The sequence below is a fragment of the Coffea arabica genome, chromosome 6c, assembly GCF_036785885.1.
Source record: "Coffea arabica cultivar ET-39 chromosome 6c, Coffea Arabica ET-39 HiFi, whole genome shotgun sequence".
Lineage (NCBI taxonomy): Eukaryota > Viridiplantae > Streptophyta > Magnoliopsida > Gentianales > Rubiaceae > Coffea > Coffea arabica.
This window is the reverse complement of record NC_092320.1, coordinates 1,964,650-1,988,795: the sequence shown is the minus strand read 5'-3', so window position 1 is coordinate 1,988,795 and position 24,146 is coordinate 1,964,650. Positions and strand designations below refer to the sequence as shown.

Genomic DNA, 24,146 nt, shown 5'->3' with positions numbered 1-24,146 from the left:
GGAAGCAAATTTATGAACAGGACCAACTGTTGTTTCTTAATTCGAAGGTCAACAAAACACAAAGGCAATGCACGCATTAAACGAAAAAATATATATCTTATTATAAGATAAGTAAAGGTCTAAAGTTACTATAACAACTCCCCTCGCTGATACGTGACACTATTAGTGAATTTTGAGCTTTCTTTTTTTGTTTTCTCTACGGACTTGGCTTTACTTTGTAAACTTGGCATTGTTTTATAAGGTTGACCAGAGGAGTAAGGTCACAGTTATAAAGTTGAAATATTTTTAATAGACTTTTCAAACTCTAGATTTTGAAGAGATATAATTCAATTGGAATATCACTTACATGATCATTTCAACTTATATTTGACAAATTAATTTAAGTTTTAATTGGATTACAGCGTTATTATCATCATTATTATTTGAATTTATATTTATATTTAATTTATTTCAATATGAATTATCATTTAAAGTTATGTTTGACAAATTAAGTTGCATTTGTTAACAATCGTCGAATTGCATGGATTTTTTCAAATTGTTATATTCTTTGACATTTTGTTATTTTGTTAATTTAATGAAAAAGATTATTTAAAACTAATTTCATCTTATTCTAAAGAAAAAGATTATTACTGTTGCTTAATGTAGTGTGCATTTTTCTGTTTCAAATTTATTTTAATTTGTTCATATTAAAATATTTGGTAGCATTTGAATCTATGTTCATATATTTTTGTTATCAATTCTATTTTAATTCATTAATACCTTAATAAGTGTTTTTTATTACAATTAATTTTTCCTTTCCTAGTCAAACGAATGCATTAACGTCTAAATGATAAAAATGAGTGTATCTCTATTATATTTCATTAAAATGCTCTTTGTTGTTTTTTTCATGGTAATTGTTAGATTTACATTATTTTATTTTCTATGCTGTCAAATTATTAAAATATTCAATAAAGCTTATTTATTATAAGTTATAATTTCAAGAGAAAAACATTTTTCTAATATTATTATATTATTAGATTATTCAACAAGCCAACTTATAAATTGTTTGGTTCCCCTATTTTTCCTCTGCTTTATTTGTAATAAACCATAAGTCAAATAATGCAATCATTTTTCAACTATTCAACTTTTTCTCAAGTATCTAATCAAATTAGATAATTATATATTTTTTTCAAAGTTAGGTTACCCTTTACAAAAAAGTCAACCTTTTGATGTATTATCAATTGTATTTTATCTATTTATAACTATTAGATTGGAAGACAAAGTACTAGTTTAGTTTAACTTTCGTAGACTATCTTTTTAGATGAAATTATTATCAACAAACGAATCTTGAACAGTATAGTACACACTCTTACATACACTAGCAATCTTTATTGTACTTCAATTCCTTCTGGTTTTATTTCCTTCTCGTTCTCATATAGCAGAGAGAAAGGTTCCTTCACTTTCTTGTTTTGTCTCGTTTGGTAACACAATTTTTCTTATTTTTTACTTCAACAAATCTATGCATTTATATCTTGTTATAGTAACATATACTTTCTTTTGCATGTTTTGTGTTTTTCTTTTACGGCATTACTTTTAGCATTCAAAATTTTTGTTTAACCTGTCACTTTACTCCAGATTAGTCACATCACTTATTTTATTTAGCACCGGTTAAACCTATGTAATCCAACTGAAATTGCCACCAAACAAAATATACATTTTTCCTTTCCATTCAATTTTATTTTATTTTATTTATACGTTAATACTTGCTTTTTATTACAACGAATTTTTTCCCTTTATCAACCAGGAATGCATTAAGTTGCTCTTTATAATATATTTACACATGATACTCAACTCACAAACAATCTTTCAAATTTTGTTATCCTTAAACACTTTAGGTGGGCACAGCCATGCCTTACTAGTAGTACCCTTAAACACTTTAGGGTGAGCACAGCCAGACCTTGCTAGTAGTATATATACGACACTCTCAAGTCTCAATTCAATTTGAAGAAAATACGGGTAGCGAATAAAGACTCATACATGGACCGAACGATATCATAGTAGTAATACCACAGCGTCATCTCCAACCTCCGACACCATGCTGCTTGCAACTAAAACCAATCCAAATGAAAAAATTAACAAATGGATGGGTGGATGGATGTAAACTTGATTGATTTATTTATTTATTTACTATCGCCGGCCGCCAGCATGGATGGGTGGATGGATGGCGATCACGTTCCGACTCCTGCAGCAAAAGTTGCAGTGAACAGTCCGCGAATGTTTGTTAGGGTTAAGAATGAAACTGTACAACAACAACTGCTAAATTTTAGAAGAATCATGATACGATGTCAGTTACCTCTGCTCAAACTCTCAAGATTCCATGGGCAGATGATTTCATAGCCAAGTCGACAACATTTGCTGGGTCTTGGTCTGAAGCAATATTGAAAGGATTAAATCAAACATCGTGATCCAAGTAAACTAAACTCTTGCATTTAGTATTAGGAAGGATCGATCTTAAGATTGGTACTCGATATCATGGATGGATTGATTAGCCAGGATAAAGTTAAACTAGTTTTATTACGTATTACCTAGCTAGTAGCATTAATACTATCCCAAATTCAGGGTGGGGGCTTACTGAGTGGGGATCTGGAAACAAAAAAGCACGCTCCAATAACCACGTAACACAAGAGAAGTACCAATCCTTTCATGTAGTGAGATGTCCCGTCCTGTAAAGTAAAAACATGTGAACAAAGAGATGATGATCAAGTTTATGTTCGTTCTTCCAAGGTACTGATATTACTTGCACAAATCGACAGCCACGTTCGCTAAGGTTTTTCATTAATTTGCTCTCTAGTTCTTTTGACACCACACCAGTTGCACTACCCTAGGAGGAGAGGAGTTATATGGACAGACAACTGAGAAAAGTATCAATTTGGCTCCTTTTATTTTATCATCACCATATTCATCATTGTACAAATCAGACTAAGAGGCAATTACTCAATCAATTAGTTTTACCTGCAGAGCGAAGGCCGTGATAATTATGGATAGAGCAAGAGAACCGGTTTCGAGGAGATTGAAGTCAAGATCCATGTTGATGCCGATAATCCAAGCAACAATCACAGTCAAGGGAACCTACGCAATATGAAGGACATTTATAACGATTTACATGCCAATTAAGTGTTGGTCAAACTTGTGATCAGGCATTGAAACTTAATTTAAGAATGGATCTAAAGAACGTAAGACATACCACAAACATGGAAATCTGAGATGCCGAACCTAGAGCGACCCCCAAAGAGATATCCTGCAATATGATTTTTCTTTTTCAACTACATTTCTTTGAAGATTGACGCAATAGGTGCTGCATGTGAAATGAGATGAGGAATGAAAGAGAATTCACTGCTGGCAAAAGTTAATCACCAGTTTATTCTTGAAAGCAAATATGATGGCTCCGGCGTGTTCTGCTGCGTTTCCAACAATTGGTAGCAAAATTAGACTGATGAAGCTGACAGAGAGACCCCAGGTGTCGGATGCAGCCTGACGGAAAGGAAGCCAGAAAGATTTCAAAGGTGTATAATATCGCGGGTTATCCTACTAGTACTTCACAAAAATTAATAAACTGATATGCTGCTCCAGTGTGACTAAGAGAATTAGTAGCCACTGGACTGGAGCAGTGGAGCAGTGGAGCGGAGCGGCTCGCACCTCGATTGTGGCCACAACATACTCGGATAGTAAAGCAATGACACCAGTCATGCCTGCCAACCAAGCAAATCCGCTCCAAAATCCAATCACGGGTGTTTCCTCTGCAATTCCGTCACCGTATTCGTCTTCATCCTGATCAATATCGTGTTATATATAACAGGGATGCATACAGTCAGCTACTGCAGTAGTAAAACAAGTTATATAGACTTCAACGCCTACATGCACGGTGATTGTGGGTAGGGTATACGCAAGAAGAACGAGTGCAATTATGGTTTTCATGAGGTAGCACTACTGTTCAATTAGGGCATTGTTCCCTGCATTAATAGTATTGGTTTATACTAGTATTTTCACGTTGACTGTTGTACTTTTGGTTAACAGATGCGGGAGGAGGAAACATAGGAACATCCGGTACGCATACAAAATTCGCCATTTTAACCAAAAAATGAAATCAACAAATAAATTTACAGGTACAACAAAATATAATAGGAGATCTATAAATACAACAACCACCTATCCATAGGTAGAGAACGGGGCAGCAACGGTTGTTACGATAAGCATCCCTAAAAGTTAAGGATCAAGATTGATATGATCAGGAGAATTGTTCATCGTTTTTTTTTTTAATATTTTATGTGAGGTTTACAAAAAATTTTATCTACATTTATATGTTTTTTTTATGTATATTTTGTGTTTAAAATGATTTACATTCTAAAAAAATGCACACCCATCCAGTCCCAGCCGCTCCCCATGGGAAACGGCAGCAGCAGCTGATGACACACACGCACACATATGTAGTAATTGCACGTATAGCCTAGCTGCATATACATATACGTACGTACCTCTTGTGCCTCGAAAAATTGTCTATGGGTCCATAACTGGAAAACAAGATAGGCCAAGTAGGCGATGAGCATCAAAATGCAACTAACTCTCGACAAAGAGACAACGGTTGTCTCCAAGGCGAAAACATCCGATGAATTCCGGGAGTATTTAAGCATGAGGGGCAGTAGGTGGCATAACAGTCCCAGCAACAGCAGCATGGAGTTCACATCACTTTGTTTCTGTCAATTAACAACCATCAATGTATAAAAAAATGTCATCAATTAATGAGATTAGCATAGTTCATAATTAATAACGTAATTCAATTTTACCCTGTCAAACTTTTGTTCCTTGCTGACGTTGGCGAGGCCACCGCAGAAAAGAGAGGTCCCGAGCACCAGGAGGAGGTTGGAAAGCACAGAACCCAAGAGAGAGTACTTCACCACGTCTACTTTGTGCTGGACCAGTGCCAGTATTGCTATAATCAGCTCCGTTGCATTTCCACAGGTTGCATTTAGGAGCCCCCCAACTGCAAAAATGAAAAACCATCACCAATTAACTTTGTTTCTCTTTTGAAAAAAAAAAAAAAATTACTACTAGTTCAAATTAATGCCTGCTAGCTAGTAGCTATCTACCACATTGCATCAATTAAAGGAGAAAAAATCTGAAGCGAAAATGGACTGGATCCACCAAATTATTAAGATATATACTAGATGTAGAAACAATAAATATATAAACTACAACGAGAGGGATCGATTGATCGAGGACTTTCACTTCAATGATCTCAAGTCCTCCCACATGGTGCTTGATTTATAGACTAGGGTTTCAGATGCAACTTAAAATCCTCCAAACGTACAGGTTTAGGTGCCTGAGTAAACGAAGAAAAAGAAAACCAGTGTCAAGTATAATTAGTAGCTAATATTTTACATAAAAAGGACTCCAGTATTGGGACCGGGGACTGGCTAGTGCTAAGCTGGATAAACATCCCTAGCATATCTACCCAAATGCATGCTAAAGTTGGAGAAAGCCAAATCTTGCCGCTTCATCGAAAGACGCCATGTTGCAGTTGTTCCATATTTTCTTGTCCTCTTATCTACAAGAGAACCAAAACCCTTTTTCTAAGAGCTAAAAGACAACGCATTCTCAAATTAGCTCCCGTCTTTCGTCAAGAAGGGTTTCGAAAACCGTGAATTTGTGATAGGCTTCATCCATATGTCCAGGCCTTTCCAGTTCCCATCAATGAATAAAGCCATGTATTTAGTCCTTCAAGAATTGTTTGCCACCACTTTTGAGTGCAAGCAACTCATCTTTCCATTCGAACCGCTTTGATTGCATTTGACACCAGATGTTTTCAGTCGAACATCTTGAGTTGAGAAGATCCAGAAGTCCCATTTTTCATTATTTAAAAGAACAAAGGTCGTATAAATTAAGTAGAGGGCAGTAGAAAGAAAGAAACATGTAATCTAGGTAGCAGGCCAATAATCGTGTTTTCCCTTGTATCAATAAACAAGACTGGGAAATTGAGTTATCAAGTACCATGCAGGAAGCATGGGGAACCAGAAGAAAAGGAGCAAACAACAGGAGGAGAAAATCAATTAGCCAAGGATTGATCCCCGTGCTCAGGAGATAGTCGAACCTTTTCGACACTCTTTTCTTTGCACGTTTAATACTAATTTCAACAACATACTGAATTGAGAATCTACCTGTTGGTCCGGTATACATTGCTATTTGTCTGCATTTCGAATGAGGGCACATACAACAGAAAAGTAAATTAGCAGATGTCAGCTCCGAAATCCAGAATCATAAGATGGTGGAATTAATTAATGCAAGAGCGAACGATTAGGGTAGTTGCGGTTTACGTATGGAAAGCTTACTCTGTGAGGAAGCTGACGCGTTCTGCGAGCGGAGTGAGTCCAAGCAAGCTCAACGCAAAAACCCACGGCTGTTTCGGAAAAATTTAGTAAATCAGTGATGAGGGTTTTTTCAAAATTAATGACTGTATATAGCACTATATAGACATACCTATCACATGAACTAGTGGTTAATTATAATAAGCTTAGAAATATTAATGGAAGTGGAAAATTATTACTCTTCCGAAGTGGTTGCATTGAGCGGCGATTGCAAATGGAATTGCAAGAAAGAGGACAGAAAGCTTTGTTCCGAGAATGACTTCTTGAAGATTAGCCAGAAAGTCTCTAACGAAACGGTAAGGCACTTTTGAGACTAGGGCAATTTCAGATTTCTTGCGCAAAGAGGATGATGACATGTTATGGGCTGTCCGCCCACCATGCCTCATCTCCTTGCTCAAGCACTTCAGGTTTCCATTCTCCAACAGCGATGTTTCTGCGTTCGAAGCCATTCTACCTAATTTAACCTAGCGAAATCAAAAGTGAGCAAAATTTATTCCTCGAACTAAATTGTGGGGAGTCACAAGTAACTAGGGCTTGCTGCTCCGATGTGGTGGTGCACATAGATGTAATACTACTGCATCATGTATATACACATATATAGATCCGGAATCATAATACTCATCACTCAGTTCTAAAGGAAACTTCCGCGTGGCTTCCTTTTTAGTTCATTCGTTAACCACTTCTCTAAACTACAGCCACTGCACTAGCTATGGCGTCGTACAACCACCTTTTTTTTTTTCTTTTTTTTTTCGTACCTACTATTATGTGCATCTTCGGGGTTAAGTACTAAGTTGTCACGGAACATTAATGTACACAAGGTTGGAAAACGTAATTACCATTCTTCGGGTTACAATTTTCAAAAGGCCATCTTAAGTAACTTCAAATCTTTTTTACAGCATCAATTCTGTGACTAGAAAAGCATTTGTCAATTATATCAGTTGATCTTATTATCAATCTCGCTCAAACGTCATGCAAATCGTATTGCACACACATTATGTGTTGGCATATTAAATTAAGGTTTAAAATTAGAAATTTTTAATTATTATTTAGTAGTGTTTTAATCAAATTAGGGTTTTAATAATTCTATTGGAATCAAATTATGATAGTTTTATTATTTAAAATTTAGTATTTTATTAGAAAATTTCTTATGGTTGTATTATCAAGTCGTCTTATCTATAAATAGGGTGTCATATTATTATATTTAGTTAAGAACCTTGAAGATTTGAGGGCCTTGATATTGTAGTGTGTGATTAATATATTATTGTTGATATTATTCCTCTTCTCCCACACATATTTTTGTGTGTGTAAATTGTCACCCCATTTTTTTTTATTTTACATTTGGTATCAAAACCCTAGGTTTCAAATTAATGCTGGAGTGCTTATCGACATTGAAGAATTGACCCAATTACAAAAGTTAATTGTGGGTGTTTTTTGCTGTCAAAATTAGAGCATAAAAGTTGCTGTGAAAAAATTAGTTGATCGAATTCGATCACGAGGTTGTCATAAAGGGTCCAATTTGTGAGAATTAAACCATAAGATTGGTTCAAGAATTATCAAATTGATTGCGGATGTTACGACGGAGAATAGAGAAAAATCTTGTCAATTGAATCATGATTATGAAAATCACAAAGTGAATTTTCAATAAGTTAACATGAAATTGGACGATGAAAACAGTCTATCTAGAAGGGTGATTATTTTGGCAAGTGAATAAGTTAAGTGACAAGATAAATCTGTCTAAGTACATGGAATATTGCAGCAGCAAAAATCAAGGAAAATTATTGATCATGATGGTGGTGAACCTGATCCAAGAGAGAGTTTGATTTAAGGGAGACGCATATTAAATCAAGTTCAAATTTAGAAATTTTCATATTATTATTCAGTTGTATTTTTATTAAATTAGGGTTTTAATAATTTTATTGGAATCAAGTCATGGTAATTTTATTGTTTAGCAATTAGTATCTTATTAGAATTTTTTTTTTATGATTATAAAACTTGTTTCTCAAGTCATCTTGTCTATAAATAAGGAGTCATATTATTGTATTTAGTTGAGAAGAGTGAAGATTTGATAGCCTTGCTATTATAGCGTGTGATTAATATATTATTGTTGGTATTATTTCTCTTCTCCTATACATATTTTTAGGTGGGATAAAAAATCTTAACGACCGATAAACCATTAGTCGAATCAAGTTTTGACCATTAAATAATTTTTTGTCACAAATTAGCGACTAAATTAATTAATCAGTACACTCGTGACCATTGGGTCAATTAGTGCTCTTAATTTATGAAATAAGTAGAACATGTAGCAAAGTACAGGGGTAGTTTTGTCCACAACTTACACAATTAAGAGCAAAACTATGCCATATGTTCTGCTTATTTCACAGATTAAGAGTTTTAATTGACGCAATAATCATGGGTGTACTAATTAGTTAGTTTAATGGTCAACTTGTGATAAAAATTGGTTGAAGATCAAAACTTGACCCGACCATTAGTCCTCATATATATATATATATATATATATATATATATATATATATATATTATTCTACATTGTGTTTGCATTATACACATTGTTTAGCAGAGGCCAGGAGCTAAAAAATTATTTTGTTCTCATGTATTGAAGACATCTTGTTAATTCTAATACGTGTGTTATACTTACTATTACAGTTGTAGGAAGTAAAAAAGGGGAGTTTCTGTGATAAGTAGTTTACTTAGCTTGTATTTCTAGTTTGCTTGTCTTCTGTCACTAACTAACGTACTTCATCGACAGGTGGATGTTGTCGAAAGTTGCATACACGATACATATAATCAATCTCAGTTTCTCGACCACTCGTTTGGAAAACAAATATCTGAAGTTTGAAAAACACCCTCTCCCACCAGCTTGCTTCCGATGATGGATGAAGCCAGGGCACACTACACCAGCACTAGCCGAGCATATGTAAACCTAATTGCCAAACTTCCATCAAACCACAAATGTTTTTTGTTTTCGATAATTAAGGAGACTTTGTTTTTTTTTTGGGCAAAATAAGCGTAGCGCCCCTTTGGTTTTAACCTTTAACTTTTAACCGCACCATCCTCCGTCGAGCGGTACAAATTCAGAAAATATTAACTGGCCAGTTGCAAATTAGTAGTACCTTGCTTATCACCAAGCGAAAATAAAGAAGGCGGGCGTGCGTCAAGCTTCCAAAATCAACTCTTGCTCTCGTACTAATATCTGGTCCTGTTTCCACTTTCTAGTTTGTCCCTCAAGTCTTTTTTTTCTCTTGATTTGTGTGTAAGCATGTCATTAAGTAGGGTTCGGATTAGATCTCTTGGATCTGGATCCACCCATTAAATATAATCAGATCCAAACCTATTTGAGTCTAAAAAGTGAACCCAAATCTGGACTCTCATGAGTTTGGGTATCCATTTTCAATTCCATGGATACGTTTCTAAATACAGTAAAGAACTAAAGTAAAAATATTTAAAATAATATAAATGTCATCCAATTTTTATTTTCAAATAATGAAATTAACATTTAAGATGTTGAATGCAATATATAATTAATTAAACTCAAATAAAGAACACTTATCAGCTAAAACTATCTGTTTTCTAAACTTTGTCTGCATCTACATTGAATCTCACTTATTCGCTTTTACTTTTTTCTCTTTTTTTTTTTTTTTTGAAAAGGTTTGTGCCAATTACAATGACACAAAATATTAGATTATTATATAAATTTATTGATAACACACACATTTTTTTATTTATACATGAATCTGAATAGGATTTGAATTTGAGACTAGATCAGTGAAAATCAATCCCTATCTAAATCCAGATCCATGACTCTTTTATAATGTCTGAGTTTGGATCTAAACAGGATTTAAGTTTAATAAATTAAACTCAAGCCCTACCTAGATATATTGAATTTAAATAAGATCCGACCCATTGGCATATCTATTTGTGTGATCTATTATGCTTTTTCCTCGCTTGCCTGCAAGAAATATTATGGCCATGGAATCTAATATAAGCTTGATGAATTCAGGTCATCATCATCGAAATCTTCTGTACAACAGATTTGCTTCGTTGATCGGTCCTCGCATTCCTCCACCCGGGCTTTGTTGGAACGTCTCTTTTTTGTGGTCGCCGCAAATTGAGGCTGCTGCCATATGTACGTACATAGTACGTTTACGCACGGACGTTCAGAGCAAAAACAAGTGGGCCTATTTTCATTCGGGTCCAAGAACACTTGTTCATTCGCATCCTCACGGATCTTCAGATTCAGGAATCAGTTGGCATCAGCCATTTTTCTTTCTTGTAGTCCCAGAACAATTCCCATCTCCATGCGTTCCTCTGTCAAACATGCAATGGCATATGAGACCCTTTATTGTTGACGGTAAAGGTAAAGCCGCCGCAGAACCACCCACAAAAAAAAAAAAAAAAAGTATTAGAACTACTCACTCTCTCACTCAACCCTTACAGACGCTGAATTTGGGCGAGGCCCCTGCCCTAGTTCTACATCGGAATCCCACCAGGATTGGAACAATAGATACTAGTGCAGCGCATCGCAAGATTTTTTTTGTTTTTTTCTTTGGATTACTGGAGGTAGTTGAACATTCGGGGATGGGAAGAAATTTTCAAATATCAAAGCGGTACCGTCGTGGGTTGCGTCGTGTAGTTACCATCTGTTGTATGGTCATCATGAACTTGACGATGAATCCAAAACAATGCAACTGCTAGCCCATGTGATCAACTGTCGTCCAGTTTCAGATATCAAAGCGTGGGGACTGCGGAATCGCAAGAGCCGACTTCTGCGAAGTTTCTCCCCGATGATGATGACAAAATCACAAATTCGAATTCAAATTCTTGACGACTGATGTTTATGTATTTATTTACAAGGGATGCGAAACCAACCCGCCGTGAATTTGTTGTGGAGCGGCGATGTCTTGCCTGCACAGGACATGTCCCAATATTGGCTTGGCCAATAGAAATGTATTTGGAGGCCCCTCCATATCCAAATTGGGCCACCATTCGGGGCATCCCACCGTTACAGCCTCAGGCTCCAGAGTTTGTACGTAAGGAAATCCCGACCGGTGCAGCGGAGGGAAGCAGTCATGTGGTGGTGGGCTTCAAATGGACAATAATGAATGGTACCAGTTCCCGTACTTTGTTGACATCGACTTTGATACTCAAAAAATGACGGCTTTCTACTATTTCTTGGTGGTTTTCGGAACGATTTGCAGGATCTCCCCGCATTAGATTCACCGGCGAGTGGAGAAAATTAGTTCTGAGGCTCGGGTTTCGTTTCAGGCAATATTCTTAGGGATAATTTCAGAAACCTCCCCTCGAGTTTCTGACACTTTCATTGACCACCCCTAAGGTTTTAAAAATTACACTAACCCCCCATTGTTAGAAATTTGGACCCATTACTTACATAAGATATAATGAAAGGACTATTTTGTCCTAAGACGTTATGCATTATTACAAATAGATATTTGACAAAAAAAATTAGGGCACTAAATAAATAAGATTAATTAATTAAACCAAAAAAATGATTATTTCATCTCAAATTAGCAACCATAATTACAATAAAAAATAGCATCAATTGCTATCCTAAGATGGTGCTATTTTTGTGATTGATATCACTTGACAATGATCAAAACAAACAACCTTATATAATCTGCACGCATAGATCTTATGAGTAAGAAAAATAGAAGAATATTTTGATTAACTTATTTTGTTGAATCGAGACAAAACTATTAATGCCTTTTGTTGTTGATTTGTTGACTAAAACTTGTATGTTTTCTGTACCAATACTTTTAATTTTACCTTGTCAACTAAAATAAAAAGATTAATTTTTTTAACCTAAATTTAAATTTAGATGCTTATAATAATAATTTATAGCATTATGAAGTTAGTTGTGTCCTTTATAGGTAATTGTAAATGACAAAAAATATGGCCATTACAATTTGCACCAGCTACATGCAAAGACCATTGTTGCTTCAGGTTATAAAATTCTACATCTTTTTAAATTTTACATATATCTCTTGACTTTTATTAATTATTTTATTCTTTACTAATACAACTTGAGAACAATTAGAAAAGAGCATATATGGAAGAAATCTATCATCTCACTCCTCAAAATACATTTTTAATAGTAGTTTTTCTGAATTGGACTGAATTGTTACTAAAACTTTAAGTCCAAGGGAGATTAGTATAATTTTTGAAACCTCAAGGGATGTCAATGAAAGTGTTAGAAACCTCAGGGGAGGTTTCTGAAATTATCTCATATTCTTAACTATGGTTATGAAGTCTTGAGTGGCTTATGATTCACAAATCAATCAATTTTCAATGGGAAAACCGAAAACAGGATGGTCCAATAGCATGAGAGTCCAACGTGACCTGTTCCTCAAGATATCAGTAGATGACTATTAGAGTTCACTCTTTTTGGATTTTTAGTGCTACAGTAAATTCTAAAATATAATTCACCAAAAAAAAAATGAAGACATATTCATAATGTGATTCAATGGTATGGTTCAGTAATGGTCATTCGGCATCATTTATCTCAGTTAGGATTTAGGACGAGCATATAAAAGTCACTTTTAGTACCTACTTTTATTTTTAAAAAAAAAAAACGGTGATCAACTTTTATTTTCTTTTTGAGTTAACCAAATTTTAATCAACCACTGACAACAGGAGGATACAATTTCATAATATAACATCATATGCCAAGACAATAAAAAATTTCTATATTGCCCCAGACTTGCTTGCAGTTTGCAGCCCAAGAGAGAACATGTAAGCAATTGCTCAGGAGGAGTCCTTGGAGAACTATTGATAACACAAACCCTTCATGAATTCAAAGGAAGTATTCAATCTGGCCCGTGCTAAGGTAATAAAACCTTGTAAAAACTAAGACAGGTCCCCAGAGAGATGGTAGGGAAAATCTAAAAGCTTTTGGAAGAAGTACCTAGATGAATAAACCTTGATAAAGAAATCTTCTTTCAAATTTGACGGTGTCTATTTTCCATGAAGAGTAAGTTACCTGTGTTTTAGCAATTTCCTCAACAGTTTACTTCTCTAGGTACAATGCAGTACACGCGGGTTCCTAGATGCTGTACTTCAAGACCAGCTTCATCACATCCATTGAAGAAGAGTGACTCGTCCTCCTTCCGAATTCTGCGCCTCCAGCTCATCAAAAATGCAGGTCGGGGTAGCAGGCATGCATCTGAGGTGCAAACCACAGAACATCAACTAGTTTAGGTTAACTGGCGTCTAGGATTTATAATTCAGTAATAACCAGGAATAAATACTACCATTTGATTGACTTTTTTGAGAAACTTCTTCACTAGCTTGTGGCTTGTAGGATTTCAAAAGGAAGGAGAGAGTTTTTATTAAGTTTGGATATTGCTTCACATCTAAAAATCAGCAAACCATCAACTCCATATTAGACCACTAAGAATGCTCCACAAGTAGTCAAATAGCAAGAAGATGAAAGATAAACACAACCCAAAAAATTATAGAGATGCTCGAAGAATATCCAAAAAATCAAGTTACTTCGAAAAGTCATTATGGTATTAGGCACTCACACAATAAGATATCACTAGCAATTACCAGGTCCCAGTCTGGATTGGTTATGGGGAAAATTTCACCCCATGAATCTGAAAAGACAAGTAGATAATTGGTTCTGAAATCCAGTAAAATGATTTGTCAATTGTGAGTACAACAGATTGAGGGCTTATAGAAATTTCCCCGAAAAATGGCTTCATTGCAATAGTAACAAGTGATAAAGAAGGACTAACGCTTTATGTGAGGAAGTACAGGAATAATCCCATTGAATCTGCAATTATGAGCTATGTTGTCTTCAATATCAGGATCATCATAATCTGACGTTGTAATATTGAGGTTAAATGATTTATGCAAGAAGATTGCCAAGGCTCCGGTTCCACTGTGATGAAGCAACGAAACAAACATCAGCAACACCTCCAAACTCCCCACAAGTTTGAAAAGGTGGAAACGGAGCTGCCAACAGTAGATGAAAAGTCCAGATCATCATAACAAGGGGAGACAAGTCCTAGGCTTCTCTAGATAGCAATTGCATCAGGCAATAAACCTAGGTGGATAGAAGCTGCAAATCTACAGATTATGTGTTACATTAATTTGATGATTATCCTGCGTCTTTTACATCATCAGGATGAGGAGACATTTTTTAACAATTTTGTCCACCAAATTTTCATTTTCCCCCCTAAAGATAAGAGTCTGGGAGTATTCGCAAGTCAACTTGGAGAGAGTTCAACTCTGGGATTCTTCAACAAACTAAGATCTTGTTTGATAACCCAATTTAACAGTTAAATTTAATAGATTCGAATCTTAATATGTTAGACGCGTTTGACAACCAAAATTGAACATCTGAATTAATTAGGTGGCACTGAATTTTCTAGACAAAACTTACTCCCAAAAATAAGTGATAAACTATTTACTTATCATTGAATGTGATGTATACTCAAATCTATTTGATTTAATAATTAACAATTCAATACCTTAATGAATTTAGACTTCAGATTTCACTTTTATCAAACGCACCGTAAGTAAAAATTGTTATAATTCATGTGATTGACTTAGTTGATAATTTATTCTAACATCTAGCTCCTCTAGCATGCTTTAATCTACCACAAGTACTTATTTCACTAAAGCAAGATCCACATTCTCTCAAATTATTCAAGTTTTGCTACAAATTTAAATTAAGTTGAATTTACTCTCTGAAGCATCTTCTTCAGTATATCATTTGCATCCAAATTAATTAGTTAGGGCGGATTTAAGGAGTATGTGGGACCAAAACTTGAGAAATGGTATTGGTCTCTATTGATAAAATGTAGTAAAATTTCTACTAAGATCCTTATGCAAATTACAAGTCTACAATTTCACAACTCATTAAAAAAAAAATTCTGTAAACGTAAGGTTAGTCCCTACATGTACATCCATACTATATCTTGCCCCAGCACAGGCTAAATCATTTAACATCTATAGCTGACCTGACCCTCTAATCTTTTTCAATCGCATGATATTTGCTTATCATCAATACGTGCAGTGGGAATGCTGATTATCAATATATGCAGGATAGTTTATCAATATATGCAGTGGGAATGCAGCTTTTCAGGTTCCTAATCATAAACTTCCATAGGGCTAAAAGATGCAGTGCAGTTGTTTAAACACAAGAACCACAAACAAGGTATACCTTCCCAGCTCAATTACACGCCGTCCTACCATCCATGATCTGTTCTGAACTAACCATTCTGCAAATGCAAACGTTCCAGGCCACAACAAATTAGCATTCAGCTGGTGAAACGAAAACTCCCGAATGATCAATTCCTGCAGAACCCCCGCCCCCCTCCCCCCCGAAAAAAGAAAGGTCCAAAGGTAAGACTAGTGTACGGCTGCAACAAATAGCCACTGTAGCTCACATCATTCTAGGAAGTTGCTCTATCCAATAATAACTACAAGCCCAAAACAATAAGGTCAGAGAGTAGCGGCTCTATAAATCCAACTAATATTTAGTCGTTATTTGTTCCTTTCCTGCTAATTGTTGGGTAGAGTATATTACAAACAATAAATGTTAGTTAAAAGAAAAAGAAAATAACATTAGTTAGAAAGATTGCAATGCTGACCATTCCAGGGAATTGATGCTTTCTCTCCACGAAATTTTGATGGGATTCTTTAGTTTCCTCGTCTGACAAATAATAACAGAATTTTAATTAACACGCAAAATAACGAGAAGAGAACACACAAGGGCAAGTGGACATGAGATACATCGAAAGAAATAGAGAATTATATGAGATAGAAAAGGAGACGACCATTGGAATCGCCGTCGGGATCAGCGAAAAGAGAAGCCGGAGAAAATAAAGCAATATCCATTTCTTTCCTAAGCTACTGCGACTAGTTTTGTGAGAATTGCGACAAGCGGGCCGAAGAAGATGCCAATACTACTACAGAGCGGCGCCGACGATGCCCTACTGCTCTTGGCTATTTCTTGTTTGTTTTCACCAAAGGAAAGCGCAAAATACTGAATGGAAAAAACTTGAACCCTTTTTTTTTTTCTATATCCTATCGACTAACTAAAAAAAGGAGCAAGTTTTTCCCTTGTTTAAGCACTTATTACTGTGGCATGGGGCAAGTATGGAACTGCATCTTATTCCATGTTATTAAAAAATGCTTTACTTAATAAAACTTTTAATTAAAATATGTAATAAATATTTAAGTACCTTTAAGTATACGATTTGGATGCATAAAACATGTTTTATGTATAAAAACGCACATTAAATATTTAAGCACTTTTATGTTTTATATTCGAGCACTTTTCAAATCTCGCTTTTTTATAATGAAAAAAATATGAATGGATTCTCATATAACTTTTTTAGAAAAAATAAATAAATATTGTTCAAATCAGATCTCATTTTATTAGGAACTAAAATGAATAAAAATCGAGTCAACTAGAGGTGATAAAAATAGAGACTTAAATCGTCGTGATTCTAATTAAATTGATCGTGGATCAAATTAATCCAATCTAATAGTAAATGGTTATACATGGACTAGACACAAATGGATAATGGTTATTCAATTATCCGGTAACAATCCATTTAATTTGATGCATATCCATTCCTATACTTTTTCTATCCTCTTGTTTGTTTTCCCTCCCCCCCCCCCCTTTTTCTTAATTCATCTGAGTAATTCTTTTCCTTCGTTTCTTCTCCTTCTCCTCTTTCATTCTCGAGGCAAATGAAACACCATCGCCGCCGCCTAACTGTGTTGCCCCTGTACTCAGCCACCAAAAAAAGACGATCGAAATTCATGCTGCTAGTCTTGTCTCAATGTTTTGGAGCCGATTTCCATCTTAAAACTTTAATTAGAGAGGCGAATAAGTGCGCATCCGTGGCCAGTACATGCGAACACCTGAAACGGATTAAGGTACGACGATGGGGGATAAGCAGCTGATGCAAGGACAGTGAGGATGATATTTGTGTCTCATCTTCTCTTTTTTTTTTACTAGGAGGCACAAAACGCGCTGCGCGCGTTGGGATAAACAGAAAATATGCCCACTTAGACATATGGATTCATGGAACAAAAATGTTTGTTAGTTAATAATTTGTGTACACAGCTAAATATAAATATACATGAATAAGTAGGAGGCAAAATTGTTTCACGAAAATAGGAATCCAAATCAGCTATCTTATCTTGAGCGTCAAATGCATAAGCTTCATTTCAAAATTTACTCTATGGTCAACCATAGAGTTAACCCATATAGAGAATATTTGACCTGAATCCTGATACATGATCCATATCAAAATTTACACCAAATTTCCCTTTATTCATGTAGCAGTTGTATCCATGAAATCCTCCTTGCAACCGGGAGAAGAACAAAGAGGCCCGTTTCTTTGACGTTGACATGAAAATGAAGTCATCAATAAACCTTAAAAGCGGATATTTGCAGTGGTACATGACAGCTTTGTTCTCATGGTGGATTGCTGCAGACAAAGCATCACGTGTATCTTGGTTGCCAGATAAATGTGTGGGAAGCTCCACAAACTTTCTCCAGATTTGTATCCAAAAACTTGTTCGTACTTTTTAACATCTCTTATGAAAAATCCAAAAGAAATCAAACAAAACTCCAGAAAAGATAAAACATCAAAAAGCAGCAAACAATCACAGCCAGATATTTAGCATAAGGGAAAGAACAAAGCATACAAGGAAAAAAGATGAAAAAATTAGCATTAAGACCGTTGCATAGCAGCATTAGTAAAGCAAGGATCCAAGAAACACATAAAGGAGTAGGGGGGAAAGGCAATTCTCTAAGATTCCAACTCCGTAAAAAAATTACCTACCATCGAACAAGCGAAAAATTTAGGTAAAGCAAACCAGCAAACAACTGCAACCTTGAATTTTGGGCCATGGTACAATTTAAGAATTCAAGAGGGCTAACAAGAGTCAGTCAAGCTAATTTAGCCAACATACCGCTTTAGAACGTTGATGGCTTCTATTGTACCCAACATGCCAACTACCCCATCATATTTCCCAGAATATGGTATTGCATCAGTGCGAGAACCTGTTGAAACTGAAACTGGAGCAAGCTCAGTTTTGGAACCAGTCCTACAAAAAACCAAATGACGATTTGGGTTAAGTACATGTATAACAAGCAGAAGAGAATGAACAATGGATTATTACAAAAGAATTTTTCAATCAAATTAAATTTTTCCTACATTAACATCCAACGTCATTCTGCGAAATTGAGAATAATTCTTCTTAAACCACCAGTTCACCCTATAAATATGAAGTTTGGAGTTGATGATACTTAACGTTCAAAATTTGGAACTTAACATCAACAATGTAATTTCAATTATACAACTTTTGAAGGGATTTCATATTTTATTGCTTGAAATATTCTCAGTGCCAATTATTCTTTCTTATGGACCATAATTCACCAAATATCTCTCAAATAATCTTTTTAAATAGTTCAAAAGTAGTCAATCACTTTTCGAATTTTCAGTACCTTCTTTTTAAAAAAAATTGCACAAAGAAAACAAATGGAAACAAATATTTCTTTCAACGTTAAAAATGGCAAAACTATGCATCACTTCCAGAGAATTAGACCTCTTAAATATCCTCAAGGCCATTTATAACCTGGCAATAGATAGAGAATGTAAAGCCAAATTGCTATGCACCATGAACCAATTTTTTTTTTGAATCGGTGAACCAAATTTTTAAGGCAGTCGGCTGCATATATTACCTTATCAGCAATTACAACTTTGTCTGGAATTTCTAATTTGGTTCCAGGTTTTGCAATTATTGTCACTTTCCCCTTAAAACAAGGGGAAAAAAAAAGAAAAGAAGAAATTAATGCATATGCCATATGGACACTAAATAAGAAATAACAAACCACTGTACAACCACAAATTGCCACATCACAAGAAAATCTTCAAGGAACAGATACATCCATAAAGCTTCAGAAACAGGGTAACAGGGAAATAGAGTAATAGGGAGACAAGTAGTTAGTTTGTATTACCTTCAGGGTGATACCAGATCCAAACCACCATCACCACTCATCTTTAGGCTGTCTAGTTCAACAATACTGGAAATAGACTTGATACGACTTAAGAAGTTGCCTACCTAAAAAAGTGAAAAAACAATTAGCTATATAAACAATTCAACCTGTGGAGAAAGATAGGGGGCTAAAATCTCAACCTTCTTAAATTCAGGTCCCAATTCATAGTTGGGTTAGTTGGATTTTTCCTAGCCTCGTTGCAGACCACATAGCCGTCATCAGACAAAGTGTACAGGTCGGACTGTAAAGGTTAAATGCATGAATAAATAGCAATTCATATAGTATTCAAAACAGAATTCAATAGCATGATCAAAGAACTGATTGGGGGTGGGGGCTGAAAGTAAATGATTTTACTTCTTACCTTTGGTTGTTGGTAGAGAGGAGACTGAATGTGAAATGTCATATTGATAAACCTAAATGGAAAGAAATGGAAAATAAAGATGTTTAAATGAATATCAAGAGATAAGGTTAATGTATCCTTATTGTAGCGCCAGTAGCAGTTTCAAGTTGAAGAACTTTCACCCCATCTACTTCCTATTAATCAGACAAAATTAAATAGAAGAACAAATACATTGGCAGAATGCAGAACGGATAGTTAAGAAATAGAACCTTTGGATTTGGAATAATCTCCATCTTCAGTGCACTTTCTTGTACAAGTCTTTTGATTGCTTTCAAGTTCACCCATCTATATGATAGCAGAAATATATCATTCCATTGCATTTTCCATGAAGGCAGCATTGCCCACAATGCTTGAAGCAAATAATATTTTAGCTTCAAATGAGAAGCATAACACTTACAAGTTGTTGGGATTGAAAATTTTGAACTTCCCTATCAACTTGAATTCATTCACCTGTAAAAAAAGAGGAGCAGCATAATCCTTTAATATCAAAATGATGCCTATGAAATTGTGTAACCCAAGAAAAAGATGTTACATCAAGAATGGGCTAATTCTGGATACCCTTGTTTAGTTGCCTAAATAGGTCGATGGATCTAACTCCACATTAAGTAAACAACCATACTGATTAACCTAACTGGTTATATGTAACGTGCTTATACCCCTACATACATCAATCCTGGGACCTTCTTATGTAGAAATAGTTATTTAAAGAAACAATGTTTAAATTGCACAAGATTGCATGCAGTATGCCAACAGTTAAAAGCATTTCGCTAAAAGGTAAAGAAACCAGAAGAAATTGAATCTCACATGTTCATCAGGAACTTGAGCTATTTCTAGAAGCTGCAACAGAAGATAGAAAATGAATTAAGAGCAACTATTAAGCATGAAAATAGAAACATTCCAGTGCATCATTGAATATATCCATCTATCTCATGGCATGGTTTAAACCACTTAGCAAAATACAGGTAAGAAAAATACCATGTAAACAATATAGCATGTTTATCAATCTTGTCAAAATTTTACAAATATACCAAGTTTGAGTAGTTATTCCAATTTTCTCATAAGTACAATTTTAAATGTTCAAGTATGTATTAACCTACAAAAGAATGAATATGGCAGGTAATTGTCCCTTTTATCTTTTGTAGAGTATACCTGCCGGTTTTAGTTTGGAGTGGCCAAGAACTTTCATCAAATCCCCGAGAAAGCACTTTCTGCAGCTGAACCCTAATAGATCAACAATAATAGGAAAATAATAATAAATCATCTAAAAGTATAGAATACAGGGAAAACAAAAGGCAGAAAGTTAAAGAAGACATTATTCTAAATGCAAAGGCTGGTTCGATATTGAAAAAGAAGTAAATTTGCATCACTAATCGGAGGCAGAAGCCATACTAACACAAATAATAGTCATCTTTAGATGGATTTTATCGGACAAAAAACCAACAGAAAATTTCAGGGCAGAAAAATCAAAACAAACAACCATGAAACAAGCAAAAAGAACAGCTGATAATTACAAAAAGTAGCAACACGACAATAGTTCAAACATGGAAGGAAAAAAAATGGAGAGAAATGACAAAAAAATGAAGGCAGTACCTTAAAGGACTTAAGATTCTTCAATGCTAGTAGCTATCACCACTATTAAAAACACCAAACCATCCATTCACCATACTATGCCACTTATATGCCCCCAACCCCACCTTTCCCCTTTTCCTGAAACGAATATTGACCCTCATACCTAAAATAAGCAAGTTTGAGCCTAAACTCTATCCTTGAGGCTTCATTAGTTCTGCATTTTATTTTTCCTTATAAATGGCATTATTGTAAAGAAAGAGCAATCAATATAAAAGTTAGTTTAAGTAGAAAAAACCCAATTAACTTACTAAACAAAACTTACACAGTCATCATGCCTTCCTTAAGAAAATTTATGTAGTTTGTAAATTTCAGTAAACATGTAAATTTAACTTAAAAATGCATGCAATAACTAAACCGCAAACAATTGACAAGATAATGAACAAGAATGCCAGAAATGATACCATGAAGATGATCTTCCAATGATCCCAAGGGCATGAACTAATAGACAAGTAGCCTCTGGTCCCTATTAGCACAGTAACCAATTAAATTTACAAGGTTAGAATGATATAAAAGACTGAACATAAGAACATCAACCAAAAATTCCCGGTTACCTTAAAGTCTATTTCTATCCAATTGCTTAACTGCAACAACCTGTCCATTCCAGTAATCCAATTAATTAGCAATAATAAACTTGAAAAGCAGCCAGAAAAATTTCGGTAGAGGCATTTCTAATAAAATCAATATTGCCATTCTAAAAAAATTTCAGGAAAATTCAGAAAAAATCCTATGAAATGAAATAATTAGGAAAAAAATTAGAGAAAATCGCACATACCTCACTCTACTACTTTAGCTTGAAGATCTGGGATTGAATATTTTCTTTCAGATCATCTCTAAGAGGGCCACCACATATCTACACTCTAGCTGCATTCCAGAAAAAACAAGACAAAACATCGACGCAACCAAATGGAAGAGAGAAAAATAATCACTAATTAACGGAAAGTGACGGAAGAACCGAGGTAGTACCTGAAACAATAGAGAGGAAGCAGCAGTCAATGCTTCACTCTCGGTTCTATATTTGACCGAAAAATAAAAGTCAACAAATCAAAAGTAATCCCAGCCAAGACAAAGTCGGCAGTCTCTCAGCCAAGGAACGAAAATAAAAGACGATTGTGGAAAAGGTTAGGTATCGTTTACAGGGTTTGAAGCTTCAAATGTTAAATGAAAACACGGAACAAATAGGCAGTTGGCACGGGTAGTGGAGGCCTATGCTTTATTCCTTCATCTAGCTGTAAGCTTGGGCCGGATGGACGGGTGGAGTGCTGTGGATAGAAAAGAAAAGCCTAGGGACCAGCAGAAAGTGGCAACTGGTAGCTTTTAAATTCTGTGACGTCCGGAGCTGGGAGACATGACAAATTGGTCGTAGTAGCCGGTGTGGCAAGTTGAGTGGGGAATTGGGGACGGCAGGCAGGCGCAGTAAACATGAGAATAAAGAAAAAAAAATAAAAAAGTTGAAGTAATATTCAAGAATAAAATGAAAGAGTTGGAAGAAAAGGAGGAGAGATAATAAAGATTTTGAGAGCAAGAGGAAGAGGGAAAGATCTGATCAAGGACTGTTGGGATGGGTTTAGCTTCAGAGGATAAAGGTGAGGCGAAGGAGAGAAGGAGAGAAGAGAGAAAGCGGTGGCGGCGGAGGAGGAAATTTAAGAAAACCCTAGAGAAGAAGTATTTGGCGCATCGCGCGGAAAAAAAAGAGGCTGGTGACTCACATGTGTGGCACGTGAGAGGACGACGAAAACCATTCCAGGTCATCAGAGGCCTTCGGCTCTTTATCTACTTATGTTGAAAAAAAAAATCTATAGTTTGTCTTTTATGTGGTTTAACTTGAACAACCATTGGTGTCCGTATAAATATTTTTTGGTAGATCCAAAACCATTTAAGGGTGGTGGATATGGATGGTTAAATGGATTTAGATAAGAATTGTTACTTTAATCTTTTTACCCTTAAAAAATGATTATGTTGGGTCAATGCATTTCTCTTTTTACCCTTAAAAAAAAATGATGATATTTCTCTTCTTTTTTTTTTTTTTTGTTAAAAGGTCAAAGTATTTTCCATATTAAATTTTGATCCCTAAGTTGTTAAAAATTATTAATGTATCTCAAATATTTCATACTTTATAAATATTATCCTAAAGTTTGGTGTTATTTTTCAATCAAATCCATAATTTTAATTCTAAACTTGTTAATGTTCATTGAATAATATAAATTGCTACTTGATCGTTCTAATTTCTTTGTATTTTTTTGTTAAATATATTTGAAATATCAAATATATCCGAATATACCTTTATTAATATTAACATGCTTTTGGATATCTCACATGAAATATTTTAATTTTTATTTATGACGTCATCCGATTCAACTCAATCGAATCCATTGATTCGTGATTTCTTAACTCGACCGAGTCAACACTTAATCCAGGTCTAAAAACATAGGATAGCAATCGCGGCATTGATCCCCAAAGGGCTAGTTCTTGTTATTTGTTTACATAAAAAAGCCACTTATGGTCTTGGAATCGTTCATGTAATACGGCATTGTGCGTAGTTTGGAAACATCTCAACGTATTTCCAAAAAGGGTGATGACGATAACAACCAAAAACGGACCGGTCAATGAAAGGGTAGAATATGAGGTTTACATATCTCTAACTACATAAAGCGCCGAA

At 35.0% G+C, this 24,146-nt stretch overlaps 2 protein-coding genes and 1 long non-coding RNA gene across 15 annotated transcripts; all 3 read right to left on the bottom strand.

Annotated features, from left to right (window-relative positions):
* Nucleotides 1–1,786: 1,786 nt before the first annotated feature.
* LOC113693830 (vacuolar cation/proton exchanger 3) lies at nt 1,787–7,154 on the bottom strand. Its single transcript, XM_027212559.2, has 12 exons — nt 6,578–7,154; nt 6,363–6,430; nt 6,192–6,220; nt 4,821–5,017; nt 4,512–4,730; nt 3,676–3,807; nt 3,394–3,510; nt 3,224–3,277; nt 2,992–3,108; nt 2,612–2,702; nt 2,333–2,406; nt 1,787–2,221 (listed from the first exon to the last, which is right to left on the bottom strand). The coding sequence occupies exons 1-11, from the start codon at nt 6,845–6,847 to the stop codon at nt 2,339–2,341; spliced, it is 1,362 nt and encodes a 453-aa protein (XP_027068360.1). The 5' UTR covers nt 6,848–7,154; the 3' UTR covers nt 1,787–2,221; nt 2,333–2,338.
* Nucleotides 7,155–13,097: 5,943 nt separating this feature from the next.
* On the bottom strand, nt 13,098–16,535 carry LOC113694329 (uncharacterized). 4 transcript variants are annotated; one of them, XM_072051868.1, is made up of 8 exons: nt 16,220–16,533; nt 16,034–16,095; nt 15,604–15,737; nt 14,171–14,316; nt 13,958–14,029; nt 13,685–13,786; nt 13,414–13,596; nt 13,098–13,338 (listed from the first exon to the last, which is right to left on the bottom strand). In XM_072051868.1, the coding sequence occupies exons 1-7, from the start codon at nt 16,278–16,280 to the stop codon at nt 13,433–13,435; spliced, it is 741 nt and encodes a 246-aa protein (XP_071907969.1). In that variant the 5' UTR covers nt 16,281–16,533; the 3' UTR covers nt 13,098–13,338; nt 13,414–13,432. The 4 variants fall into 4 exon arrangements, with proteins under 4 accessions (XP_071907969.1, XP_071907970.1, XP_027069050.1 ...); XM_072051869.1 differs by having other exon boundaries at nt 13,098–13,596; nt 15,604–15,756; nt 16,220–16,534; XM_027213249.2 differs by having other exon boundaries at nt 13,098–13,596; nt 16,220–16,532.
* Nucleotides 16,536–16,862: 327 nt separating this feature from the next.
* Nucleotides 16,863–23,131, bottom strand: LOC113692087 (uncharacterized). 10 transcript variants are annotated; one of them, XR_011815625.1, is made up of 13 exons: nt 22,625–23,131; nt 22,454–22,499; nt 22,263–22,351; nt 22,042–22,081; nt 21,892–21,953; nt 21,011–21,082; nt 20,666–20,698; nt 20,259–20,311; nt 20,071–20,146; nt 19,823–19,874; nt 19,602–19,702; nt 19,423–19,526; nt 17,572–18,509 (listed from the first exon to the last, which is right to left on the bottom strand). It is a non-coding gene; the product is annotated as an uncharacterized lncRNA (long non-coding RNA). The 10 variants fall into 10 exon arrangements; XR_011815626.1 differs by having other exon boundaries at nt 22,263–22,347; XR_011815623.1 differs by adding an exon at nt 16,863–17,315 and having other exon boundaries at nt 18,375–18,509; nt 22,263–23,129.
* Between the last annotated feature and the right edge of the window lie 1,015 nt (nt 23,132–24,146).